General features: G+C 39.4%; 2 protein-coding genes across 3 annotated transcripts; one reads left to right on the top strand and one right to left on the bottom strand.

Annotated features, from left to right (window-relative positions):
- Nucleotides 1–36: 36 nt before the first annotated feature.
- LOC144016337 (uncharacterized) lies at nt 37–18,858 on the bottom strand. Its single transcript, XM_077517334.1, has 10 exons — nt 18,734–18,858; nt 18,376–18,471; nt 15,130–15,203; nt 13,566–13,781; nt 13,360–13,421; nt 10,581–10,637; nt 10,232–10,389; nt 8,325–8,410; nt 7,970–8,104; nt 37–945 (listed from the first exon to the last, which is right to left on the bottom strand). Coding segments are annotated over exons 2-10 (984 nt in total). The 5' UTR covers nt 18,377–18,471; nt 18,734–18,858; the 3' UTR covers nt 37–750.
- Nucleotides 18,859–19,719: 861 nt separating this feature from the next.
- On the top strand, nt 19,720–22,200 carry LOC144016338 (YY1-associated factor 2-like). Of its 2 annotated transcripts, XM_077517335.1 has the most exons (4): nt 19,730–19,900; nt 20,136–20,264; nt 20,943–21,092; nt 21,360–22,200. In XM_077517335.1, the coding sequence occupies exons 1-4, from the start codon at nt 19,827–19,829 to the stop codon at nt 21,592–21,594; spliced, it is 588 nt and encodes a 195-aa protein (XP_077373461.1). In that variant the 5' UTR covers nt 19,730–19,826; the 3' UTR covers nt 21,595–22,200. The 2 variants fall into 2 exon arrangements, with proteins under 2 accessions (XP_077373462.1, XP_077373461.1); XM_077517336.1 differs by lacking the exon at nt 20,136–20,264 and having other exon boundaries at nt 19,720–19,900.
- The last annotated feature ends 145 nt before the right edge of the window (nt 22,201–22,345 follow it).

Here is a 22,345-nt window from a genome sequence, read left to right as displayed (position 1 = left end):
AGCAAAAATGAAAAACTGAACAATTTCATTCAAGGGTAAACTTTTTAAAATCCAAATATTTATTGAGAAACTCCCAGTTAAAATAAAACACAGACACAGTACATGTTCTAAAATGAGATCACTAAATTAGCTTACATTTTCTCCTTTACTGGAGTTTAGAATGGTCCAACAATACTGTTCCAGTTTTTGATTACACACGATGCAATACCGTTGCTTTTTGGATGATGAATCCAACTTTTTTTTTTTTTTGGGGTTAATCGGGATGTAGTGTGGGTAAACCAACCCCGTACAAGATTCAGTGAGTTAAAGAAATTAAATGAAAGCTTCGTCACGAGACTGTACTGTACTATGCGACAACGTGAAAAAGGTCTTCATGACTGCAGCAAGGCACTCCAAACGGGCACACGTTTGGATGGAACCCTAAAATACGTCAGCTTGACAGTGTTAATACTTTTGTATATTTTCATCAATCAAGATAAAAACGACTTTTACTTTCAACAGTAAAACATTTCGGTTTTCATACAGCCATTTCGTTTGCACTTTACTGACAACACTATCAGCTCAACTGTTAAAATATTTGTTATATGGAAGGGCGCAGCTGATGCTAACTTTATAGACAGTAAATAACGTGAATCCTATTAAAAACAAAATCACGTTTCATTAAAAAAAAAAAAAAAAACATTCCACAAAAGGATGCTAATTAAAAAGAAATGATACAGGTAATTTAAAAACAAACAACGTCCATATTAATTAAGTTGTAGTGTCTGACAACTCCAGCGCCTCATCGAGTTCTTTCACGTAGTGCCTGAGGGAAGCGAAGCAGTTCTGCTTCATCTCCGACAAGTTTGAATTGAGAGCATTGTTAAGAAGATTCTCCAGCGTGGGCTCCTTGGTCACCAACATCTTCACCACAGTGACGAACGTCTCGCAATCCTGCCTATAATTCTGCACAAAAAATGTAAAACGACACAATAACGGTTTGAAAAAGCAAATAGTTATAGTTGGGAATGGGGAGTGGTCAGGTGGTGGGGGGAAATGATGTTGATTTTGGGTAAGCGACCTTGAATTAGCCTCTCAAAAGAGCACAAATATTACACAAGTGAAATGTAAAGAATATGCCTACTGTCATTCGCTACTTTATGACCCCCAAGTGGAAGTTAGACAGTTGAGCTGCTGGAGGGAATGTGGGGAGCCCATGGCGGATCACGCCATCCAGTTTTTCTGGAAAGACGTCGCGGGGATTGTTTCGAGGGTCTCGCATCTTGACACGAGTGTATCCTTTTCAGTTCTTTATCTAGGAATTATACCGGAAAGATTGGGGGGTAAAAAAGCAATGTTTATCTTTATCGGGTTTTGTTGGCAGCTGCCAAGAAGGCTATCACAAAACACTGGTTGCAGAAAACCTGTCCCAGTGTCGACCTTTTTTGTGAATATTGTAAAACAGATACAAGTCTTGGAGCAGATGACATATATACTATACGTTTTCAAAAAGATCTGGGTGAAATATGATGGCAGAAATGGCATGCATACCTGAGCAATGTTGCAGATTGTTTGGAAGGATGTGTCATTTGAGGTATTTTATTTTATTTTAGGCAATTTTTGTATTTTTTTTGGTAACATCTCAGAACCATTTTTTTTTTGTGTTGTATTTGTTTGTATTATTATTATTATTATTATTATTATTATTATTATTGTATTTGGTAATCTCTCACAACTTTGAGTGCTTGCTTAAGTGCCACATTCCACCAAACAGGCGTGTGAACGAACGCATTCATTTGTGCGCAGTCGAGGCGAACGTCGACCCGGAAACAAAACGAGGACAACGAGGTGTCAAACTTATTCGCCGTACTGGAGCATTCTTTACACGCCGCGTTGTAACGAGCTCTCACATCCCTCCACGACTTTATTGCCGACCTAAAGCGGCTGTTAAGTTCTTTGTTGTTGTCCCAGGTGCAAGCTCACAATATCTTTATCACCTGAGAAAGGGAGGTGGGGGGGCACGCATGGCTTTTAGAGTTATGCCAGCCAGGCGAAGAGGGCAGGCCGGGGCAGCCAGGTCCTCCAGGGGTGACTTCATACAGTCCACATCACCTTTAGCCCTTAACTCATTTGCTCCCAATAACGTGTAAATACGTTTTTTTTATGTTTTAAGCGTCGCAAAGACGTATTTATACGTTTTTTTGTTTATTTTAATGCTAAAGCATACAGAAGGCTTTGATGCAGCCTCTCAACTGCAAAGAACGGTTGCAGAAAGGGTAGTTATTACACAAATGGCCAGCAGGTAGCAGCAGATCAAAGGAGATCAACCAGGGCCATCTAGAAAAATAGCTAAATTACTTACAATTTTAAATAGATTTGTGAAAACTGATGAAACCTAGCTCTCTTCTAATGCTAATTGCTGCAAAACGGAAACAGACAGAAACATACTTTTTTTTCCTGATGAAAGTAGAGACTTTAATCTTTCTTTTGATAGGTTCCATGCTTTTATAGCAATAGAACACAATATTCTGTGGGCCTTGCGAAATCAGTCAAAATCCAGTAAAACAGCCGGGAGCGAACGGGATTAAAATTAATTGTCTGTTGAGCAAAGTGACTACTTGGACGCAATCTGCTATTAAAAAATATAGACTTCCAAAAAGATTGTACTATATTGATATATATAAAATATCTGTATATAAGTGTCAAACGATACAATATTTACAAAAAATTGGACGGCTGTACTCTATAGAACTAATAGGAAGTTGACCATCTTCCTAAAATGGACCTTCAAGTTTCCTAACATGTTTTTAAGATCTCACAGCCATCACAGAAACAAAACGCGAGTAAGTGTTTGAAATATAAACGTCATGTTGGTTTGCAATAAAACCGCAAGCTGAAGCTTGTCAATTTGAATCAACATCTTAAGCAGAATGTGAGGTTAGCGTTAGCCTAACCGGCTAACGCTAAAGGCTTTATATTCCAAGGATGTGTCAGTTTGAGGAAAATGTAAAACCGCAAAGTGCTTGTTTCTTTCCGTGAGACATATTGCGCAGTGTTTTGCTGATGCTTTTTTATCATAGCGGAACCATCAATTTCAATTTTGGTCAGGAAAAGCCTGCGTCAAAAATAGATGTCAGCAAGCGGTGACACATGATTGACGGAGTAAATGCAATCCTATAACCGCTATATTAAATCTGCGTCATATTTTGACTGCATGAGTTGAATTATGTGAAGCTTAATTCACACAAGACCACATTAGCATATACTGTGACGCCTAAGCGAAATGCAAAGAAGGTCGGGAAGGGGGAAAAAAGAAAAACAAAACACTAACACACCAGAAGCCAATGTAGTTGAATCCATATTTTTAAATCACAAAGGCTGCATTTTGTAGAAGAAAAAAAAATATCCTCTGGTTCATTATGGTCAGGGGCTTTATTATTCATATACACAAATATTTTATTTATTTATTGTATTCGTTGTCTAGATCAATTCCCCGTCTAAGAAGATACATGAAATGCCACAGACTAATTTACATAGTTGTAATCTGATTTATGACTTACTTTGTTTATGTCACACTTGTTTGGTAGAATTTTGTCAAGTTTTGACCGCACAAAAGACTGCAAGTGAAAGTGTTTGTCAAGTTAACTATAATTAGAATAGATCAACTGTCTTCTCATGTTATGGTTCATTTGTCTTTATATTACTATAAACCTAAACAATGTATAATAAAGCTGACAGTTTATTGCAATACATACAGATTCATTTGTTTGTTAAAAAAAGTACATGGGAAGAGGATGAATGTTGAAAAAAAATAATCAAATTAATTCACAAATCAATTCCAAATATTATATTATAAATATATTATTCCAAATAAAATATTTAAACTTCTATTTTATGTTTCTGCCTCCCTGATTTAAATTCTCCAGCTGAACTAGCTACAGCATGTTCATAAAATCCTTGAATTACTCCATTCCTGCATACCATGCCTCCGCTAGTATTTTATGCACTCTGCTTGCGCAGGAGGGAAACTACAGAACGGAAATTAATGGTAGGTTACACGCTTTATGACAGCTATCGGCGCAACTGGAGTACTCGTCGTTCTCGCTCTCTCCAACAAGGTGCTTTGTGCTCACAGACGAGTGAGCCGCAAAAAAGACCGAAATACCCCACAGACTGCGGGATGCGTTTGATCCGCATAATGACGGTGCTCGGTGCCATCAAGTACATACACGGCATACAGCGTGTGCAACCACATTTGAGGGGGATTGTTTCTAGTATCATTTTTGAGCAGTATTTAACATGACATCGCAGAAATCTCAGGTGGCAATTTCAATTATTTCTTCCCGGAAAAATTCTCCTCGCATTTATGGAAAGCAAGCACAGTGGAAACTCCGAAGTGGAACGGCCCAAAAGCAGTACGACTTGGGATGGGACAAATGATAATCTGCGCTTCAAAAGTGCAACAAGGCTTTCTTGCCTACACAAAGTGCCAGCAATTCTGCTCACTGGGCATCTAAATGACGCACTTTGTGGATGGCTTTTTTTTTTTGTAATGATTACAATTAAATAAAAATGGAAAGCTGACCCCAAAATTGGAGTCTTTTTGTATGTTATTAATAATAATTCAGTTCATGGTATGCCATTATATTGTCTATATATTGATAAAAACATTTTTAAGATAGAAATACTGTAACTTGCAGGAAGTACTGTATATTTGTATTTTTATAGATTAGAGACGGGGGTGGGATTAAATAAATGTTCTTCTTCCCACTCCCTTTCAGGCAGAATCAAATGCAATCATAACTGAATGATGCCATAATTCAAAGGGTCTTCAGGTTTACCAGGACCTGATAAAACTGAGTATGACCTCAAAGTGTATGCTCCTCGTTGATGACACGTTAGAGTGCATTTACTAGCAAAAACAGAAAGAGATGATTTTTTTTTTTTTTTTTTTTTTAAATGTCTTCTTCTGCTTATTATTTTTTTACCTATATTTTGTTAAAAAGCGTTGCATGGTGGTTCTCCATTTTATAAGATCTTTAAACCCGATGCTTTGGTGCCACACAGGAGGGGGCCCCTGAGAGAAGCACCAGTATGAAGAGAAGGAACTTAAAAAAAAAAAAGAAAAAAGAAAAAAAAGTGGGCTTCGACCCAAAGCGGATGTTTGTGGAGGTCCAAATTGTGAACATACTCAAGGCTATGCGCAGAGATGCTAAAGGGGGGGTTGGGAAATTGGGGCCCTGAGTGAGATTACGCATACAAGCCCTCACGTGAGGCTGAAATGAGGCAGGCAGGGGTCCTGCATAACAAGCCTTCTAATTGAGGACTGCTTCACATTAGATGATATTAAAAGCTGCCTGTTAAGCCAACATCTCAAAGAGCAGAGAATTGTGAAAATGGATACGTTTCGGTAGACTTCCCTGAAGTTATGAATGGATATTTTAAGTGTTATCTTATATAATCACTTTTTCTGTATTCCATATTTCCACTGACCATCTATGATGTAACGATAGAGGTATTTGGAAGGAGGTTTTTAAATGTTTTTATTATGCCAGTCATGTTTATAGCCATGATGCATTTGTTTAAGGTTTAATGCATGCGGAAAGACAGATATCGCAGCACACACAGAAAAAATAAATAAATAAAAAATAAAACAAAAAAGTTAATGCTGAACTGAATAAACTAAACTGATTCCTTTTCTAGTTATAGAAAATGAGCAACGTATGGTTTCTTTAACGCGAAATGAAGGCTTTTTTCTTTTTTTTTTAACAAGCTCGCCGCGACCTGACGCGTACAGCTCGGAGGCAGATGTTCCCGTAAAGGCACCGGAGCGCTTGGCTTGCCTCCCACCCCTCGTCTTGTGGCAGCGCTGGGAACCGGCGGGGCAAGCACGTGCACACCAATGCCAAAAGACGTACCACACTGTGGGTGGGCCGCATGACATCCTGCGGGCCAATTCCTGCCCTGCTTTAACTGGAACAGATAAGTGGCACGTAGTGCAGCGTGGAGGGACAAAGGGGCGCGGGGGGGTGAAATAAAACGCAACGCCACAAAGAAGGGCTTCGCAACCTGCTGACTGGCATTTTGAAACCAAAATGGCTTGCGAATGGTGGGCAGGTGGTTCTGTATACATTTTTTTTATATTTGACTCTAGGCAACGAAAATGATGACTACAACCAGACAGATCCTTTCATGTAGTAAAACTTGGTGAAACCATGTGTTACTTTAATCGGGTAGTTTTTATAAAGTTTTTATAGTGTGATATAAAAATGGTTTATAGTAGAGGTCAACTCAAGTCAAGTCAAATTTATTTATGTAGCCCTTAATCACAAAAGGATCTCAAAGGGCTTCACAGGCCCTCAGTTGACAAATATTAACGACATCCCCTGATCTAAACTCCCCCAAAAACCACACATGGGGACAAAAAAAAAAAAGAACCCTAGAAAAAGTACCACAGATGGGGGAGAATCTCTCTCCCAGGATGACCAGGCTGCAATGGATGCCGAGTGGGCAACGTTTAACACGTAGTGTGGTGCTAAACAACTAAAACTGATAGGCAGACTGCTAGCCGGATTGGTAGCTTTTTTTTTATGGATTGGATCATTTTGACAATTACACCAGCACACCTTTTGGAGTACAGTGGTACCTCTACTTAGGAAATTAATTGGTTCTGGAACAAAGTTCTTAAGTAGAAAATTTTGTAAGTACAGACGCATTTTCCATGTAAATGCCCTAATCCGTTCCAAGCCTCCCAAAATTCAGACATAAATGTTTTATAAAAATGCATCAAAACATGTAACAAATTAATGTTCCAATTAGATTATTGCTTAATAAATGAGAGTTGTGCGTAATGTAAAAAACAAAGACTAGAGTAAAGAATAAAAATGGTCATTTACCTTTTTTACTGCTGTCCTCATCGTTTTTTTGCCCTCTTTAGTTCATGTTCTCTCACAGAAGTGTTTTTTGCCTGGTATTTTGTAAAGAACTGATCCAAGGATGTTTGCTTTTATTTTATTTTTAACAATCCCTCGAAAATTTCCAAGGCAAACATCATCTTAGTGAGCGATCGCCCGACTGGTGAACACTTTTTCTGGGTGATTATTTTCATCAAATTCCTAAACTTCATGGAAACTTCAGGTACGGCGAGGCATCTTTTTCCAAAAAAAAGGCCCGTCTCGTTGTAACTAAAAACTGACTGTGCCTTCATCACCAATTGTTTGAATTTTTTCACAAATTTGTCGGCCGTTAGTTAATACATTTATGAAAAACCGGAACACCTCATGGCCCGAGGGATGAATGACGAGTACGCTGCATAGACACCGATCTATTATCTATCGATTATCTATGCTCATAGAAACAGACGGTAGAGGTTCCTCTTAAACAATGGGATGCCAGAAAGATGCTAGGTAATAGCCATAGCTGAAAGTATGTTGCGTTCGGTACTGTATTTTTACCTTTCGTATCTTGAAATTTCTTTCGTAACAAGAGGCAATATTTTCCCGTTGAGGCGTTTCGTAACTTGAAAATTTCGTCTGAAGAGACATTCGTTAAGTAGAGGTACCACTGTACATTCAGTAGCCCTATTTTACCCTGTACAGACTTCTAGCAGCTTGGACGCTGCATCATTACCTGCTATGTATCGCAACTCCAACCAAGTGAGATGACTCAATCAATGAAATCGAAGCAGCTTGTGTTTGTGACAGGCAGACGTCCAAAAAAAAAAAGCAAACGTAAGTGCAAAGCAAAAATGAGGATTTTAAGTTTTTGGAAGAACTGGATCGCTTTACAGTATATTTAATTGAGGATCTGTGGTCTATAGTTTTGGCAAATTGAAAAGTATACACTAATAATATGAACTGATTTGATAGAACAAGCCAACATGCCCACGGAAAAACACGACTATCTGGTACAGGCCTATTGTGTAGGACCATCACATTGGCCCATGGAAAATAGACTGCGCTACTTTTCATCATGGAACAATTCTTATTACCTTCTCAATTTCCAGAGCCTTGGCCTTAATGGCTTCTGACCGTCGCGCTTTTATTTCCTTATCTTGGGTCGTCTCGGGCTCCGTGCTGGATGGAGCTGACTTCTCCTTCTCTGGTACAGAATCACTGGGTATTTCCTGGTAGAGTAAAGGGTCGAAGGGTCAGTGGCGAGGTCACCAGGTTTAGAAACAGGTTCTGATTTCAAAGACTTTTGAAATGCAAAAAAAAAAAAAGAGACAACTTAACTCTTTGACCAGTGTTGAGTAAAGGTCTTGCTAGCCTCATTATGAACGCCGCATGTCAACAGTGAATAGAGCCACCGATACAAGTGCATCAAAAACAAATACTATTATTTACCTGGGTTATTGTCTTGGTTACTGAAGTTGGCGGTGGTTCTTCTGCAGGGACACTTGGAGGTGGACTTGGTACCGCAACAGGCTTAGCTAATGAAAGAAAAAAAAATGCAACATTTATAAAAAAATAAAAAATACATAAAAAAAAAAAAAAATAAAAAAAAAAATAAAAGGAAATTTGGAGGCCAGTGGTTTGGTTGTCTGTTTTAAGAAAACTGGAAATGGCTCTAGACTTAGTGAAGATAAAACCAACCATTTTCAATACCACTTGTCCTCAACTAGGCCAGTAAGTGAGCAGGAAACTATCCCGACTGAATTTGGATGAGGTTGTGTACATCCTGGAATGGTTACAAGTCATTCAGTAAGGTTAAACCAATACACATTATTATCATTAATAATTAAAGTATGGAAGTAGGCCAAAATGCCATGTTATTGGGATGTTTCATTTCAAACCTTGGGTCAGCCTTCCACTCCGAAAAGAGTGTTTTAAAAAGAATTATGCATTCATGGCCCCATGTGAGCATGAGAGCACACAAAAATCACCAGAACCCCATTCCAGCAGGCTTTACTGGCCTAATTAGTGTTCCAGATGGAGGTGGGAGGTACAACTGTTTTCTCACTGGTTTATTGCATCTTCAAACGGTTGGCACAACAAAGAACTACATTTTCAGCACATAAATATGCCTGCACAGCTCAGCAATCAAAGCAAAGAAATTACTTAGACTTAGTCTAATGACCTTTACCGTGTCGAATCAATTGAAACCATCTTTTTGTAACTTTTTTTTTTGGCAGAATTTTGGAAAAGGCCAAACAAAGCACGTGAAAGGAAGGCTCCAAAGCGATCTCTGTGACATTGCCGAGCCACACGGTAACTACTTTTTCGTGAAGGAGGTCAGTTTGTGAAGCTGTAGTGAAAAAAAGCGAGGTTATTACTTTCACCCCACCAAACTCACACAAAAAAAGGGCATGTGACATTTGTGCCATTAACATCTTACCATGTGACTGCTCACATTACACGCCTCATCTTAGAAAAGTTGCTTCAATGTGACCGGCTTTATCACATTGGACATTTGAATTATATTGACTTATTTATTCATCTATATTTTGCATTTCATAGCTCGGACTCACACCCAAAACCTTTATTCACTATTCACTATTCATGTTGACGTCAGCGAATGACATTCGAAACAGCTCACAAAAAAAACACGCCGTCGTCCAACAAATGAAAACACCAATTTTAGTATAATGCATAAAGCACTTTACAAAGCTTCATATTCATTTAAATGAAAAAATGCAACATACTTCAGAAAAGTTTCTCTTTTTAGCTTAAAATAGTTTACTTTTAACCGCCCTGGCCAGCGGTATTACCAAGGGTGTTTTTTTATGTTGTTGTTTTTTTGCTTTTGGCCTCATTTTTAAATCCATCCGTATTCTGTTGTAACAGCCTTGTCCTTGCTAATGCTAAACTAGCGGCCTAACATGCACTGACGGAATAGCAGGGGTCGACTGTGTACGTTTTGTTTAACTACAACCATGTTTGGGGTGTTCCAACTTTGAAGCTTTCAGCTTATACTGCGTGTAGATGCTTATTAGAGCTGAAGTGAAGCAGGCAGCACTGTAGCGTGGGTTCAAATCTGGGCATTAGCATGTTCTGCCCAAGCCCGTGTGGGTTTTCTCCGGGTACTCTGCTTTCCTCCCACATCTCAAAAATAAGCAAGAGGGAGACTAGATGTGAACAGTTGGTTTATTTGTGCCCTGTGAATGGCTAATGACCAGTCCAGGGTATTACCCAAGTGAGGATGAGCGGTACAGAAAATCGATGGATGGATGACCTGAAGTGCATAGTGGAGAACATGTCCATCCCCAATCCGTCACCTGAGATACTCGAGACACACGTGAATAAAGGCCTACCGGTACTTTTTGGAGGGTGTGCAGAGGCTTTGCCTGACTCAGGAGAGACGTTCTTTTTAGGAGGTGGTTGGCTTTTCTCTTTTTTCTTCACAGAAGAAGAGCGGTCCCAGTCCGCTTTAGCATTCTGCGAGTGCCTGAAGTGATTATGGTCGTCTCGACTGAAACAAAACACACCCCAGTTAAGTCAATAAGTTGCAATTTCTCAATCGTTTATCTAGAGACAAGTAAAATCCAAGAGATGCTACCATCCATACGGATCATGCAACAAAAACAATGGAATGGGGAATTCCTCATATAGTGACAAGTGAAGAGTAAAAACATAACCTTATTAAAAAGGGAACTGACTTACTTTTGAGAGTACCCTCGACCCCTGTTACTGAAATATGGACCGGGTCGGCCATTTTTCCTGAAAAACAAAACAGATTGGTTCTGAATTTGCTGCTGCCAAAGAATGGTCACGGTAGAAGGTTAAGAACAGAACACATAATTAATTCAAATCTTCCCAAATTCATCATTACAGGTTTGGGAGGCAAAGTGGATAATAGTTGAGCAATGAAAAAGAACGTGTGTAAGGCAAAACCACAGATTTAAATTCAGAGCCAGTAGGGCAGATGAATCAATTTGTGGAATGGATGCAATCTTCCACTTTTGGCCCTTGGACGACGTAAAAGGACCAATTTTCAACTCGGCGCCAATTTTCAAGTCAGCGTCTGTCCTCAATTGAAGGCACTGTTTAATTAGACCCAAATATAGAGCTGAAGTCACAGAGTGCTGTCACCGGATTTCGAGGCAACCACACTTCCGCGCATTATTTAACCACTGAAGGCTGACGAAGCCATTGCGCCACATTCAGCCTGTATCCAGATGTTTCGGTGTCAATGTCCCCACAGCCACCTGGTTGTTCAGGCCTCAGGCTCAGTCTGAACATAAATTGTATTTCCAAATGAGGATAGGTCAAATGAGACCTCACATTTTTGGAAAAGAAACGTACGTACGCTTAAAGAAGTAACGTGCACATTGAAAATGTAACAAAGGGTCTCCTGAGAAGGCTTTATAACAAACCGAATGGTCCACTTGTAATTAACACAAGAAATTAACTCATTCTGCAGTAGCATTTATTGCTAAAGATTTGTGGCCCTTTTTCTTTGGTCACAAATGCGTGGTTTGATCACGTAAGGCTGCTATTTGTAAGAATTTGGACAAAAATATCCTTACATTAGCCCTTTATTTGAGTAGATTAACACCTTAGCTGTTCAAAATGGGTACCCCCTTACCAATTGTTTTCAGACAGGATCTGGGTTTGAATTTCCCGACCTGTCTGCGGATGCGACGTCATGTAGGTGAAGAAGGGTGTGTGGAGTTAAATTTTTCATTTTCTGCTTTCAGTAGCTTTAATGAAAATGCCCGTGCAGATTTCAGTGACGTTTTAATTCCCAAACTAAGAGCAACAGTTGGATTAAGCGTGGATCAGTTGGTCATGACTGCAGAGAGCGTATCGATTCCTGGTTGTACCGGTTCAAATGTGAAAGGTACCCATTCCCAAACTGACACACAAATAGCGTTTTTCTTTTTTTTAATTGGTTATTCTTATTTTACACTAGTGTATGTCAACGTGTATACAATACAATTAAGAGTTTAAAAGCCAGCTATAAATTTCGTTCATTCCGTTTTAAGTTACAGGTAGGGGCTCTGTGAAGAGGTTGCGTAAATACTGAACAGGTTACAAAATAGCCATTTATTGTTCAAAATATCTGAGATGCATGTGGGTGTTTTATTTAAAAAGGGAGTGGTCTGGCTGTCTTCTCTATTCGGGTGGGGTAAACGGTGGATGCGGGGGGTTCTTTGGCAGAGTAAGTAGACACTAGTGCCCTTTGTCCCCCATTCTTGCCTGGTATAACTCTGCCAGTGATGGGGGGCCCGTAAACTGCTGGTATGTTGAAGCTGCCGAGGTGAGGAGTGTGTGTGTGCGTGTGTGTTGATGTCGGGTTTACAACAGCTGGACTTAGCGACTCTGTCTGGGGTTAAGCCTTGAGGTTTACGAGCAGTGGGGTTTACAAAGAAATGCTTCCAAAAACATTTTCCATCAGTATGTTTCTTTTTTACACTAAGGGATTTATTAGGTTGGACGGGTGAAACGTAGGACAAATCAATTAGTGGTGTAATTTTATACCTATATATACATAAGCAGTGAAACAACCCTGTTAAATCATACAGGATGTTCAAAAAATCACTGTGTAGTCATATTTTTTAACAACAGGTGTGTTTCAATATAAAATACAGGAAGTATTGGGACATAGATCGGTTTCAATATACTGTACTTTAGAATAAATATTGTCACCGTCTTAAAATAATTGCCTACGTCATTTTTTTTTTACTAAATCATCTCCTCCTAATGCAAATGGTTCAATTTTTTGTGTTACCTGAAAAAAAAAAATGACTTTTGACGAAGGCATTGATATGTTGTCACTGAAACATCTGTTAATTAAAATAAAAAGTGCACACCGACTTTGGAGAATGTATCAAATCTTAATAAAACTTGCTCCAAAAGGCCATGGATGTCTGTTATTTTAATTCCATTTTCAAAAACTGGTACCCTGACTCCCTCTGGTGGTCTTTTTACTTGGTAACAGTTTAGTGAGTGAAGCAGCAAGCAGACCAAGGCAGGAAAATCCTAATTTTCTGCATAAAATATTGTCATTAAATTACATGCATTATTCAAAGAGAAACTAAGATTAAAAGCTTAACCTCACATTAACAATAATAATAATAATAAAAATCCTTATTTTTATGTGTGCATTGTCACATATACTGTTTCACAGCAGGATCAAATAACTGCAATTGGAATTGGTAAAAGCTGTACAGTTTTTATATTTTTAAATTAAGACCCACATCAAACCGATCTTTCTTTTATAGAAACATGATGTTCGAGCTGTTCCCGGAATTGAATAGAGGGACCACACAAACCCAACATTCATACAATAAAAATCTGCAAAATCTAATAAATTGGTGGAATATAACCACCTTAAAATAATGCAAACCTTTCTCACTAAATTTGGAGGAAGAGGTAAGAAACAATGATAGTGACAAAAGTAAATGATTCAAGTACTTGAAAGCAAATAACAAATCACCTTGATCGTAAATGATGCCGCAAATCATCTCTGCCATAATGTGGACCTGGATAGTGTGACTCCTAAGAGTGGGGTGAGGAATGGAAAAAAAAAATTAACGGCATGGTAGGGAAATGTTGGCACGCATTCACTGCATTGTTACGGTGTTGAGCTCTTCTGAATTGAAAAGAAATAGGATTGGTTTCAGACACATGGTCTTGTCTTACCTGGTGATGGGGTGGGGATTGTCTGTGGTAGTTGCCATATTCGGGGTTTTCATCGTAGTATTGCTTTGGTGGGTAATCCCTGGGAATTTCTTCGCCGTGGTAGCTTAAGCCCTCATCATACCACTGCTCATTTTCATATCCTCTCTCGTATTCCACCATTGTAGGAGCGTGGTGAGAGCTGTTTTCAAAAATGTTGACCACCCTATGCACAGTCACCTGAAAAAACACATTGTACTCTATGAGTTGACTCAAGAAATAAATCCTACACAAGCAAAATGTACAAGATTTAGGGGAGTGTAAATGACACTAAAGCAGTTTTCAAGTGATAGAATTATACGACATCATCTCCAGGGCACAAAGCTCTGAGGTCACACAGAAATAACAAGATACAAGGTTCTGGTTTAGAATTCAGCAAAGTGCCTTTGAGAGATCACTTTTGGCAACAGGAGCTCTAGAACACAAAGCAAGGAAATGTGGGTTTGAAATCTTAAAAAACTACGTACGTGACAGACCAATGGTAAATATTCTTGTCTTTCACCCATGTTATTGTAGTGTGGTACCACGATTCACGAGTGACCAGATTTACCAGTTTATCGAGATACGAGCCATGGCTTGACTCGCAAGTAAAAAGCAGCAGTTTGTCAGAAGGACAACTGTTCAAATCAGATGCCAAGTACTTGCTGCAAACTGCGTATTACCATCCCCAGTTAAAAAAAAAAAAAAAAGTTTGGTGGAGCTAACCAGTTATTTGGGGGGAAAGAAATCATTTGAGGTTCTCTGGTTCTGTTTATGACCTTTAATCTAAAATTTTCAAAGGGATATTTTTAGTGTTCCGATACTGGTATCGGCAGAGGTGCCGATACTGCATAGAAACAGTGGTATCGGTATCGGTGACTACTCACAAGTAACATGCCAATACCATTAATATCAACGCTAATATAGGATTTTGGATGCAGCAGCTTGTGTCTTGCTGGTGCACGACATTCACTGATATGTGACATATTCACTGCATGCCGATCTAAGATATCCTATTGGCCCTTGAATGCTCCAAACCAATGGCAGGACAGCTTTTTCATATTGAGGAAAAAAAAAAACTTACGTTTTTAGTTAAGTTATGGTATCGGCCAATACTGCAAAGCTGGGTACCGGTATCGGTGGCCAAAAAATGGTATCGGAACAACACTAGTTATTTTTATCCAGAATATTCACATTAAACCTCAATTTCATGTCGTAGATTTTCAGCAACTTGCCACTTAGTGCTATTTTGCCGTGAATCGCGTGACAACTACAAGTATAAATTCTACGCCAGTGAATGTATACTCGTGCTTGGCATAATGGAAAGTGTGACGCTTTGTACACTTTTTTTTTTATATACACAATACAATTTCTTGTCAACAGCCTATATGCTCTGAAGGTTAAGATTAGGCTGGTAATGTGCCGATAGCTTGAACTTCATGGTAAAGGGTTACTCTAGTAATGCCGATAATCGTTCCCGGCAAAAGAGCGCTAGCAGGAGAGTTGCCGATCACTGCAAACTATCCATTGCCTTAAAACAACATCTTACCTCTCTGCTATTTGCTGGTGAGTACTGGTGTTCATAATGCACACGCGTCGAGTGCCACCCTGGTCTATTAGACACTAAAAAAAGATAATTACTTGGTAAACAATGTGGCTGTTGATCACAACTGTTCACTTGCATAGTTAAAAACCGACTGATTTAACATGGGTAGCAGAGAGACTGAAAAGAAGGTTAAAACTACCACCAAGGTGACGTTAGATAGACATTCGCGGCGCCTCCTGGGAAGCTTTAGTCTACGGGGATACGCTCCGGGAGCTCTCATTTATGGCCACTCAATTCAAACGCGGGGGGGGGGGGGGGGGGGGTACAACACCGTGCATGTTACAATACCCGGTTTTCAAAAAAGAAGTGGCATTGACAAGCAACTGAAAGCACAGTTTTATATAATTTCGTCACATGGAAACGAAGGAATATCAAATGCGTGTCAACCAGTCAGCATTGTGCCATCATATTGCAATGAATAATGAGTTGTATCTCACAGAGAAGGTACAACTGCACCATCATTCCACATTGATTTAAGTCCACAGCCTCAGGTCACATGACCTCAAAATCAGTGTGGGATAGTAGCGCTGGGCCACCAGCATGAGATACGAGTCTTGTTTTTCAATTTCACATTTCTCAATATTCGCTATGATTTTTTTAATTTTTTTTTAAATACATAAAAAAAATAGCAATAGCTTTTTAGCTCACTAGCTTCCAGGTCATGTGACCTGTGGACTAAATATCAGTGTGCAATGATAATGTAAAGTTCTGATGAGAACTTGCAGTGGTAACCAGAAGACCGCATTTTCTCAGTTGAGCCATTTGCTGGATGCCAGAAAGATCGAGTACACAACTTTGGAGCCCTCTTCTATCGGTATGCAGAAGAGGATCTCCTCTATTCAAAACAGTCTCTGCACTTATACTGTCTAGGACGTCCACCCACATGGTTGGATGGCTCACCTTGCCCATGTGAGAATGTGTGATCTAATGGCCTGAACTTGTTTCTACTGGATAAGTATGCCAGAATGCAGAAAGCTAGAAAGGCGCCAAGCAAGGACAAATAACAGCGGCACAACGGCCTAGCTCAAGTCACCCATCTATCTAATCATTAGGAGGCAAGGCAAGTTTATTTGTATAGCACATTTCATACACAAGGCAACTCAATGTGCTTTACACAAGGAAAGACAACACATAAGCATCAACAAACAGGAGTTAACATTCAGAGGAAGAAAAATTTATGAAAATAGGTTACAAAACTTACTAAAAAGAACATACAATAACAATCGTAAAACATTATTCAACAAACTTTAAAACATTTAACATAACATATAACACAGGAGCCCTAATCTAACAATAGTGCTGTACCTTCCCTGTGAGATACGACTCGTTTTCATTGCAATATGATAGCAAAATGATGACTGGTTGACACATTACACATTACATAATTTTATTTTGAAAACCGGATATACACGCACTGGGTTGCTTTTTTCCCCCGATTGAATTTAACCGCAATTTCTGCAATATGGCGACACAAACTGTTTTGGCTCGACTCCGTGGCCATAAATGAAAGCTTCCGGAGCTTTATCTTCGAAGAGGCAGCTTCCCCGGAGCCGGTGTTCTGACAAACCAGCATACCAGTCGAAGTAGCATACCTCACACATCTGCGCACGCGCTACGCATGCGCAGTAGGCAATTACATCATCACGCTGTCGAACTCGTCGGAGCAGCATACCTCGACTGACAAGTAAGTAAAAGTATGCAATAACTGATTATTTAGAACTGCATTTTACTTCGTTTTGTAATTATTTTATATAGTGAAAGTATTTTATTCAGAGAGTAAGTTTTGTTCTGCAGTTAGCATCGTGGATCACTGCGTTATTATTATGGCACAGTGGCAGTTACATGCTTGTACTACACTTATTCAAAAACCATTTTGGGGCTTCACTCATGTGTGTTTTTTCTTCTTATTTTAAGGTGCAATGTGAATTCTGTCTGCGGTGGACACATGCTGAATGTGCAGAATAACGTTTTTAAGTGTAAAAAAAATGCAACTTAAATTGCTGACTTGCTACAGCCATCGTAGTTTGGAATCTTTTGAGACGTAGGTTGTGTAGTTTTTGTCACTTGATGTTTTTGTACTTTTAGCAAACTGGCAACGTGTATTGTAGTTTGTACATAAAATATGTTTCATCGTCCTGCATCGGTTTTCATTTTGAATTCAACAATAAAGCTCATTTTTTTCGAGTCTTCTCAAATGTTTCTTTCAAAATTAAGCAATGGTGTTCCAACTGGCAAATTCTCTCACAGCCTGCAAAATCTGCTCAATTAAATCTAGACAATTTTCTGTCACGTAGACAACTATCATACATAATGGGTATCGCTGGAGCCAATATTTTGTTGTTTGATTATAATGTTGCCTTTTACACAAATTAGAAATGACAATTGTGTCACCTAGTGGGCAGTTCGTGTGCAAGTCATTATAATGTGCATTCAGCCTCAGTTTGGTGAGGAAACTGTCATCCGCGCCTGCATATGGTTTTTGTTTGATTTATTGACAACAGTTTGTTTTGATATATAAAAACGTTTTCGTATGACGACCCTGTGCACATAATAGCCTACACCTGAACGCAGCAGTCAGCAAAATGAACACAACGGGATGAGACGCGAAGACTTAAATCATCTAAAAATACAGAAATTCATGCAAATCGTTTGTGGGAGCGCGTTGGCATATTGTCCTCTGAAGTTTTAATGTGGCTCTATAGTTGGCCTTATTTTTTGTTGACTAGTAAACTAAGGCAACAATGTGCTGTGGGTGCCCATTTCAGCCATCAAAACAACATACCGATGTTACAATCAGCCGTCAGAAGAGCACGCTCGTGTTAAAACTAACTATACATATGCTTCTTTGGTAGCTCTAGTGTTTTTAATATGCATCTTATTTAGCCTAATTGCAGTGTATTATTATCATTTACGGGATCGTAGTAACGTAGGAATGCTATTCTGACTACGTATGCTAGCCCGATAGAGGCAGCTGTCAGATCAGCATACGGGTATGCTGATCTGACGAGGTATGCTGATCCGACAGAACACCGGAACGTATCCTCGTATGTCTGTCGAATATCCAACCTAAAACTAACTTCACCTCGGTATAACAACCAGTATAATGGGCAAAGAATTTACACATGCAACTAAAAAAACACGCTGATCTCAATACGTGCATGATACACACTTGAAAATGTATTTACTTACTTTTGGTGTTCCACGATGTTGTTTTTACCACAGCACGACGGACCTACCAGCAAACAATGGTCGTCTTGGTGAAGTTTTTCATCCCCCAACGGTCTTCTACAACAACACCACAATAGCTGCACTTTACCAAAGACATTGGCACTTTTCACAAGTAAATGATATTAATGTTTTAAGGCTGAAAGTGCGTGAGAGGCAAGGTTAGCCAAGCCTGTCCGTTAGCATCCGTTAGCTAGTTAGCATGGCACAAGGAAGTAGCAAAAAACACAAATAAGTAACGCCTCTGGAAAAACAGCCCAATGACATCAAATGATATTACAAAATCTGTTTTAGAGTATCGGTACTGCGAATTAATCTATACCTAAAGGACCTTTAATCCCCACATTATCGCACGCCGACGTTTCTTGTAGCGGTTGATGGGGGTTGGCGATGGCATTGGCGAGAAACGTTTAGGTTCATTACCGCCACCTAGTGGTATGGAGTGTGAACCGGGCATGAGAAAGGATGTTTACATGTACAGTACTGTACAGTAGGCTACATAGAATTTAAACTGACCAGTGGAGCAGTAATTATGATACGAAGACGAATGAATATACAATAAGCATAAGTTATTGAGCATTTAAAAGTGATCGGTGGTGTGGCATGATAATCAAGAATAGTAACACTGTATATGGAGCTGAACTGCAATAATCAATATTGCAATAGTCACGCATGGATGTCAAAATCGGCAAACCTTGGCAAAAAGCCACTGTGGAATTGAAAGAAATTCAGCAGGAACTTATAGTTTGAATGGAGGGGACTGGGTTAAAAGAGATGATAGACTTGAAAGGACAGATCAAAGAGTTGAAAGGCACTAGCTTCTTGCTTGCTATGTGAGCAATTTTCGTGTGAAGATTAAAGAAGATATTCAATCCAAAATATTTATTTCATTCTTGACAAAAAAAAGAAGAAACGAAAGAGGACAGAAATAAATAAAACCTATATCTGCCTTATAATATGACTTGCCTTCAACCCCTCCTCTCGTCATTTACCACATTTCCACAATTTTTTAAAATATAGTTTTCCTTCCTCTCCAAACCCAAAGGTTGTGGGATTGATCCCCAACCCTTGTGGACATGTCGAAGTCTCCTTGAGCAAGACACTGTCATAAATATTGGTAGTTACACATATCAACATTGATTTTTCTTATTTAATTCCGCGTCTGCTCTTCTATAAATCTGGTGGACACTTGAGAAAGTGGCCCCTTGACTTCTTAAAACTATACACATATTTTTAGATTAGTTTTGTTGTGTTTTCTAGGTTGTTCCCACAAAGTTTGTCTGAATCGGAGCGCCGTAGTGATTACGTGAAACGTGATTGGTTGGACGCCGGTCACATGACCGACCACCGTCGACGGGAGCATCAACGACAGCTGAGTAGCAGCAGCTGAACGTGATGTGTTTGTTTTTCTTTTAATGGTCACGTTTGAGCCCTTTAACTGCACTGACGGCAACGTGTGTATTATGGGTGACAAGAAGAGTCCCACAAGGTAACGAGCTAATGAAGTAGAGTCGAACCGCTTGGGGAAATTGATTGAGCTCTTTTGAACTGATCTGTTTTCATGGCGGTTAGCTTGTTAGTTGGAAGGCAGCCGTGTGTTTGAAAGCGCTAACGTTTGGGCGACTACAGAGTTGAAAACAGTATATAGCCGAACCGATTTGGTTTGAACTTTAGCCGCACACGGTTTTTGTACAGCAAGCGTGTTGTTTTGTGTTTTTTCGAAGGCCGAAACGGCAGCCGAAGCAGTCGCCAGTCGACGATGGCTACTGGGACTGTAGCGTCTGCACCTTCAGGAACACCGCCGAGGCGTTCAAGTGCACGATGTGCGATGTCCGGAAAGGGACGTCAACTCGGTAAGAACGTGTCAAATCTTACACGTTTGGACAAATGAACTCTACTGTCTTTACAGTCAAGACGACTGTAAGATCACTGGAGTCGGCTTGTGTCGGATTTTCTTGTACACAGAAAACAAAGTGCTTGTTTCCCCCCCCCCCCCCCCCAAACCGTAAACGCACCGTGAAAAGGGACCCTAAATTGCAATTGAACGTTGATTGATAGGGGGGGAACTGTTCCGTCTTTTTTGTACTAACACTAGTAACGTATCCCACAATTCCATGCAGTCAACCACGCTGAATACTGGAATTATCTGTGTAGATTAGTCATTAGCATTTTCCTTTCTGCTATTCATGTCCAAATATCCAGCTTCACCACAAAGGCTGCCTTCCTCCTCCTCCCACAATTTTAGGTGTCCGACAAATTCTATTTTTAATGTGCGTACACATCTTAGACTTGCCTAACATTTTGTGTGTTGCGTGTTTGTTGGTGGTCTTTGGCTAATGTACTTAATGGTCACAATTTTTATTTTTTATTTTTTTTAATTAGAGCCATTACAACAATTCTGCCACTGCAAAGACACTAACACTTAATTTTGATCGACGCCATAATGTAATCACTGAACATTCTCATGCAACTGTCAGATGCACTCAAGTGTAACCGTCACACTCATGTCCTTTTGTTTGTTTGTTTTTTAGAAAACCACGGACTGTTTCCCAGTTGCTCGTACAGCAAGTAAATCAGCAATTTGCACCGCCGCCCACGCTGCTAAGGAAGGAGAAGAAAGAAAAGTCGGAGAAGAGTGACAAAGAGCTCACGCTGAGGAAGAAAAGCCTAAAAAAGATGAGGTATGTATTTGTCTGATAGCCACATTCATCAATATTAGTTCATTGTGTTTCATTAGATTTTCAGATGTCTCGGGGAAATGATCCAATTTCACCAAAATGCTCTGAATATTTATTTACAGCAAATAATGTTTATTTGTTCATCTATCATTGCCAGCAACATATAGTGACAGACCAGACAATTAAATGCTCTTCCAATATGTATGTACCTTTGCTCAGTTAAGTCCGGGAAACAATTCAACCATATTTTTTTTTCTTTTGCCTCTCCAGACCGAGGTTAAAAAACGTGGACCGGAGCAGCGCTCAGCATTTGGAGGTTACAGTCGGTGACCTAACAGTAATAATCACAGACTTTAAGGAGAAAGCCAAACCTACGTCGACTTCCGCCAGCAGCGCTGTCGCCGACCTGCACAGTCAAAGCGGCTCGAGCTCCGACAACACTGAGCTGTCGCGGTGCTCCTCGCCACGGGGGGAGGGCTCGTCAGTCAGCAGGGACGCTCACTAATCCTCGGATTTCCCAACACGGCAAAAGCCATTCGAAATGCACTCAACCATAGATTGACATGCATGTTTTGTTAGTTAATAATATAACTGCCATTATATTTGCATTGGCTTCCATGTTGGGTTGTTTTGAAGATACTTCTGGTCTCATTGTGAACAGCCAAATTGAATGTGATAAACTGAGCGAATGAACATTATGGCAGTGTGACATCATCACACTGTTGGTGGTGGCTGCAAAGAACAAGTGAAGTGATGCATTAAGAAAGCAATATAAAGTACATTTCATGTGATAGTTTACATTAGAAAGTTTATTTGCACTTCAATGGCATCTTATGTTCATGATGATATTTTTGTGCCCCTACTTTATCATTATTAGTCAAATCAACATTTTGTTTCTGGCCTTATCTGCTTTCATTTCTTTGGATGCAATACTTGTTTTCCTGTCTAACATTTTAGTCAGAAATATTGAACTGTACTTGTTTTTTTTTTTTAAATTTTAGATTAAAATTCATGATTATAAAATGATTTTTTTTTTTTAGCATGATGGATTCAATCAATGGAATGATGTATATTGTAAAATACTGTGAATTAAAATAATTGTAGATTCTTGTGTGTGTGTGTTTTTTATGACCGTATAAGAAAAGACAATTATGAGTGTTGACTATTGTGGTTATGCTTTGCACTGTTTATGAATGATGCAATATTTTGGTAAACATTTTTTTAAACTCCAGAAGTGAGTCACATTTTTTCAGATC

Source organism: Festucalex cinctus, chromosome 3, assembly GCF_051991245.1.
Source record: "Festucalex cinctus isolate MCC-2025b chromosome 3, RoL_Fcin_1.0, whole genome shotgun sequence".
NCBI lineage: Eukaryota > Metazoa > Chordata > Actinopteri > Syngnathiformes > Syngnathidae > Festucalex > Festucalex cinctus.
The sequence above is the reverse complement of the archived record's forward strand: the minus strand, read 5'-3'. Positions and strand labels throughout refer to the sequence as shown.

What these genes read in the sequence shown, in the direction of transcription:
- LOC144016337 (XM_077517334.1), bottom strand. An exon ending in CACCAGCAAATAGCAGAGAG is followed by an intron (nt 13,782 to 15,129) that starts GTAAGATGTTGT and finishes GTGTTTTTTCAG; the next exon opens with GTGACTGTGCATAGGGTGGT. An exon ending in ACACCCTCCAAAAAGTACCG is followed by an intron (nt 8,411 to 10,231) that starts GTAGGCCTTTAT and finishes TTCTTTCATTAG; the next exon opens with CTAAGCCTGTTGCGGTACCA.
- LOC144016338 (XM_077517335.1), top strand. Translation starts at nt 19,827, where the DNA reads ATGGTCACGTTTGAGCCCTTTAACTGCACTGACGGCAACGTGTGTATT. An exon ending in CGGAAAGGGACGTCAACTCG is followed by an intron (nt 20,265 to 20,942) that starts GTAAGAACGTGT and finishes TTTGTTTTTTAG; the next exon opens with AAAACCACGGACTGTTTCCC. An exon ending in AAAAGCCTAAAAAAGATGAG is followed by an intron (nt 21,093 to 21,359) that starts GTATGTATTTGT and finishes TTGCCTCTCCAG; the next exon opens with ACCGAGGTTAAAAAACGTGG.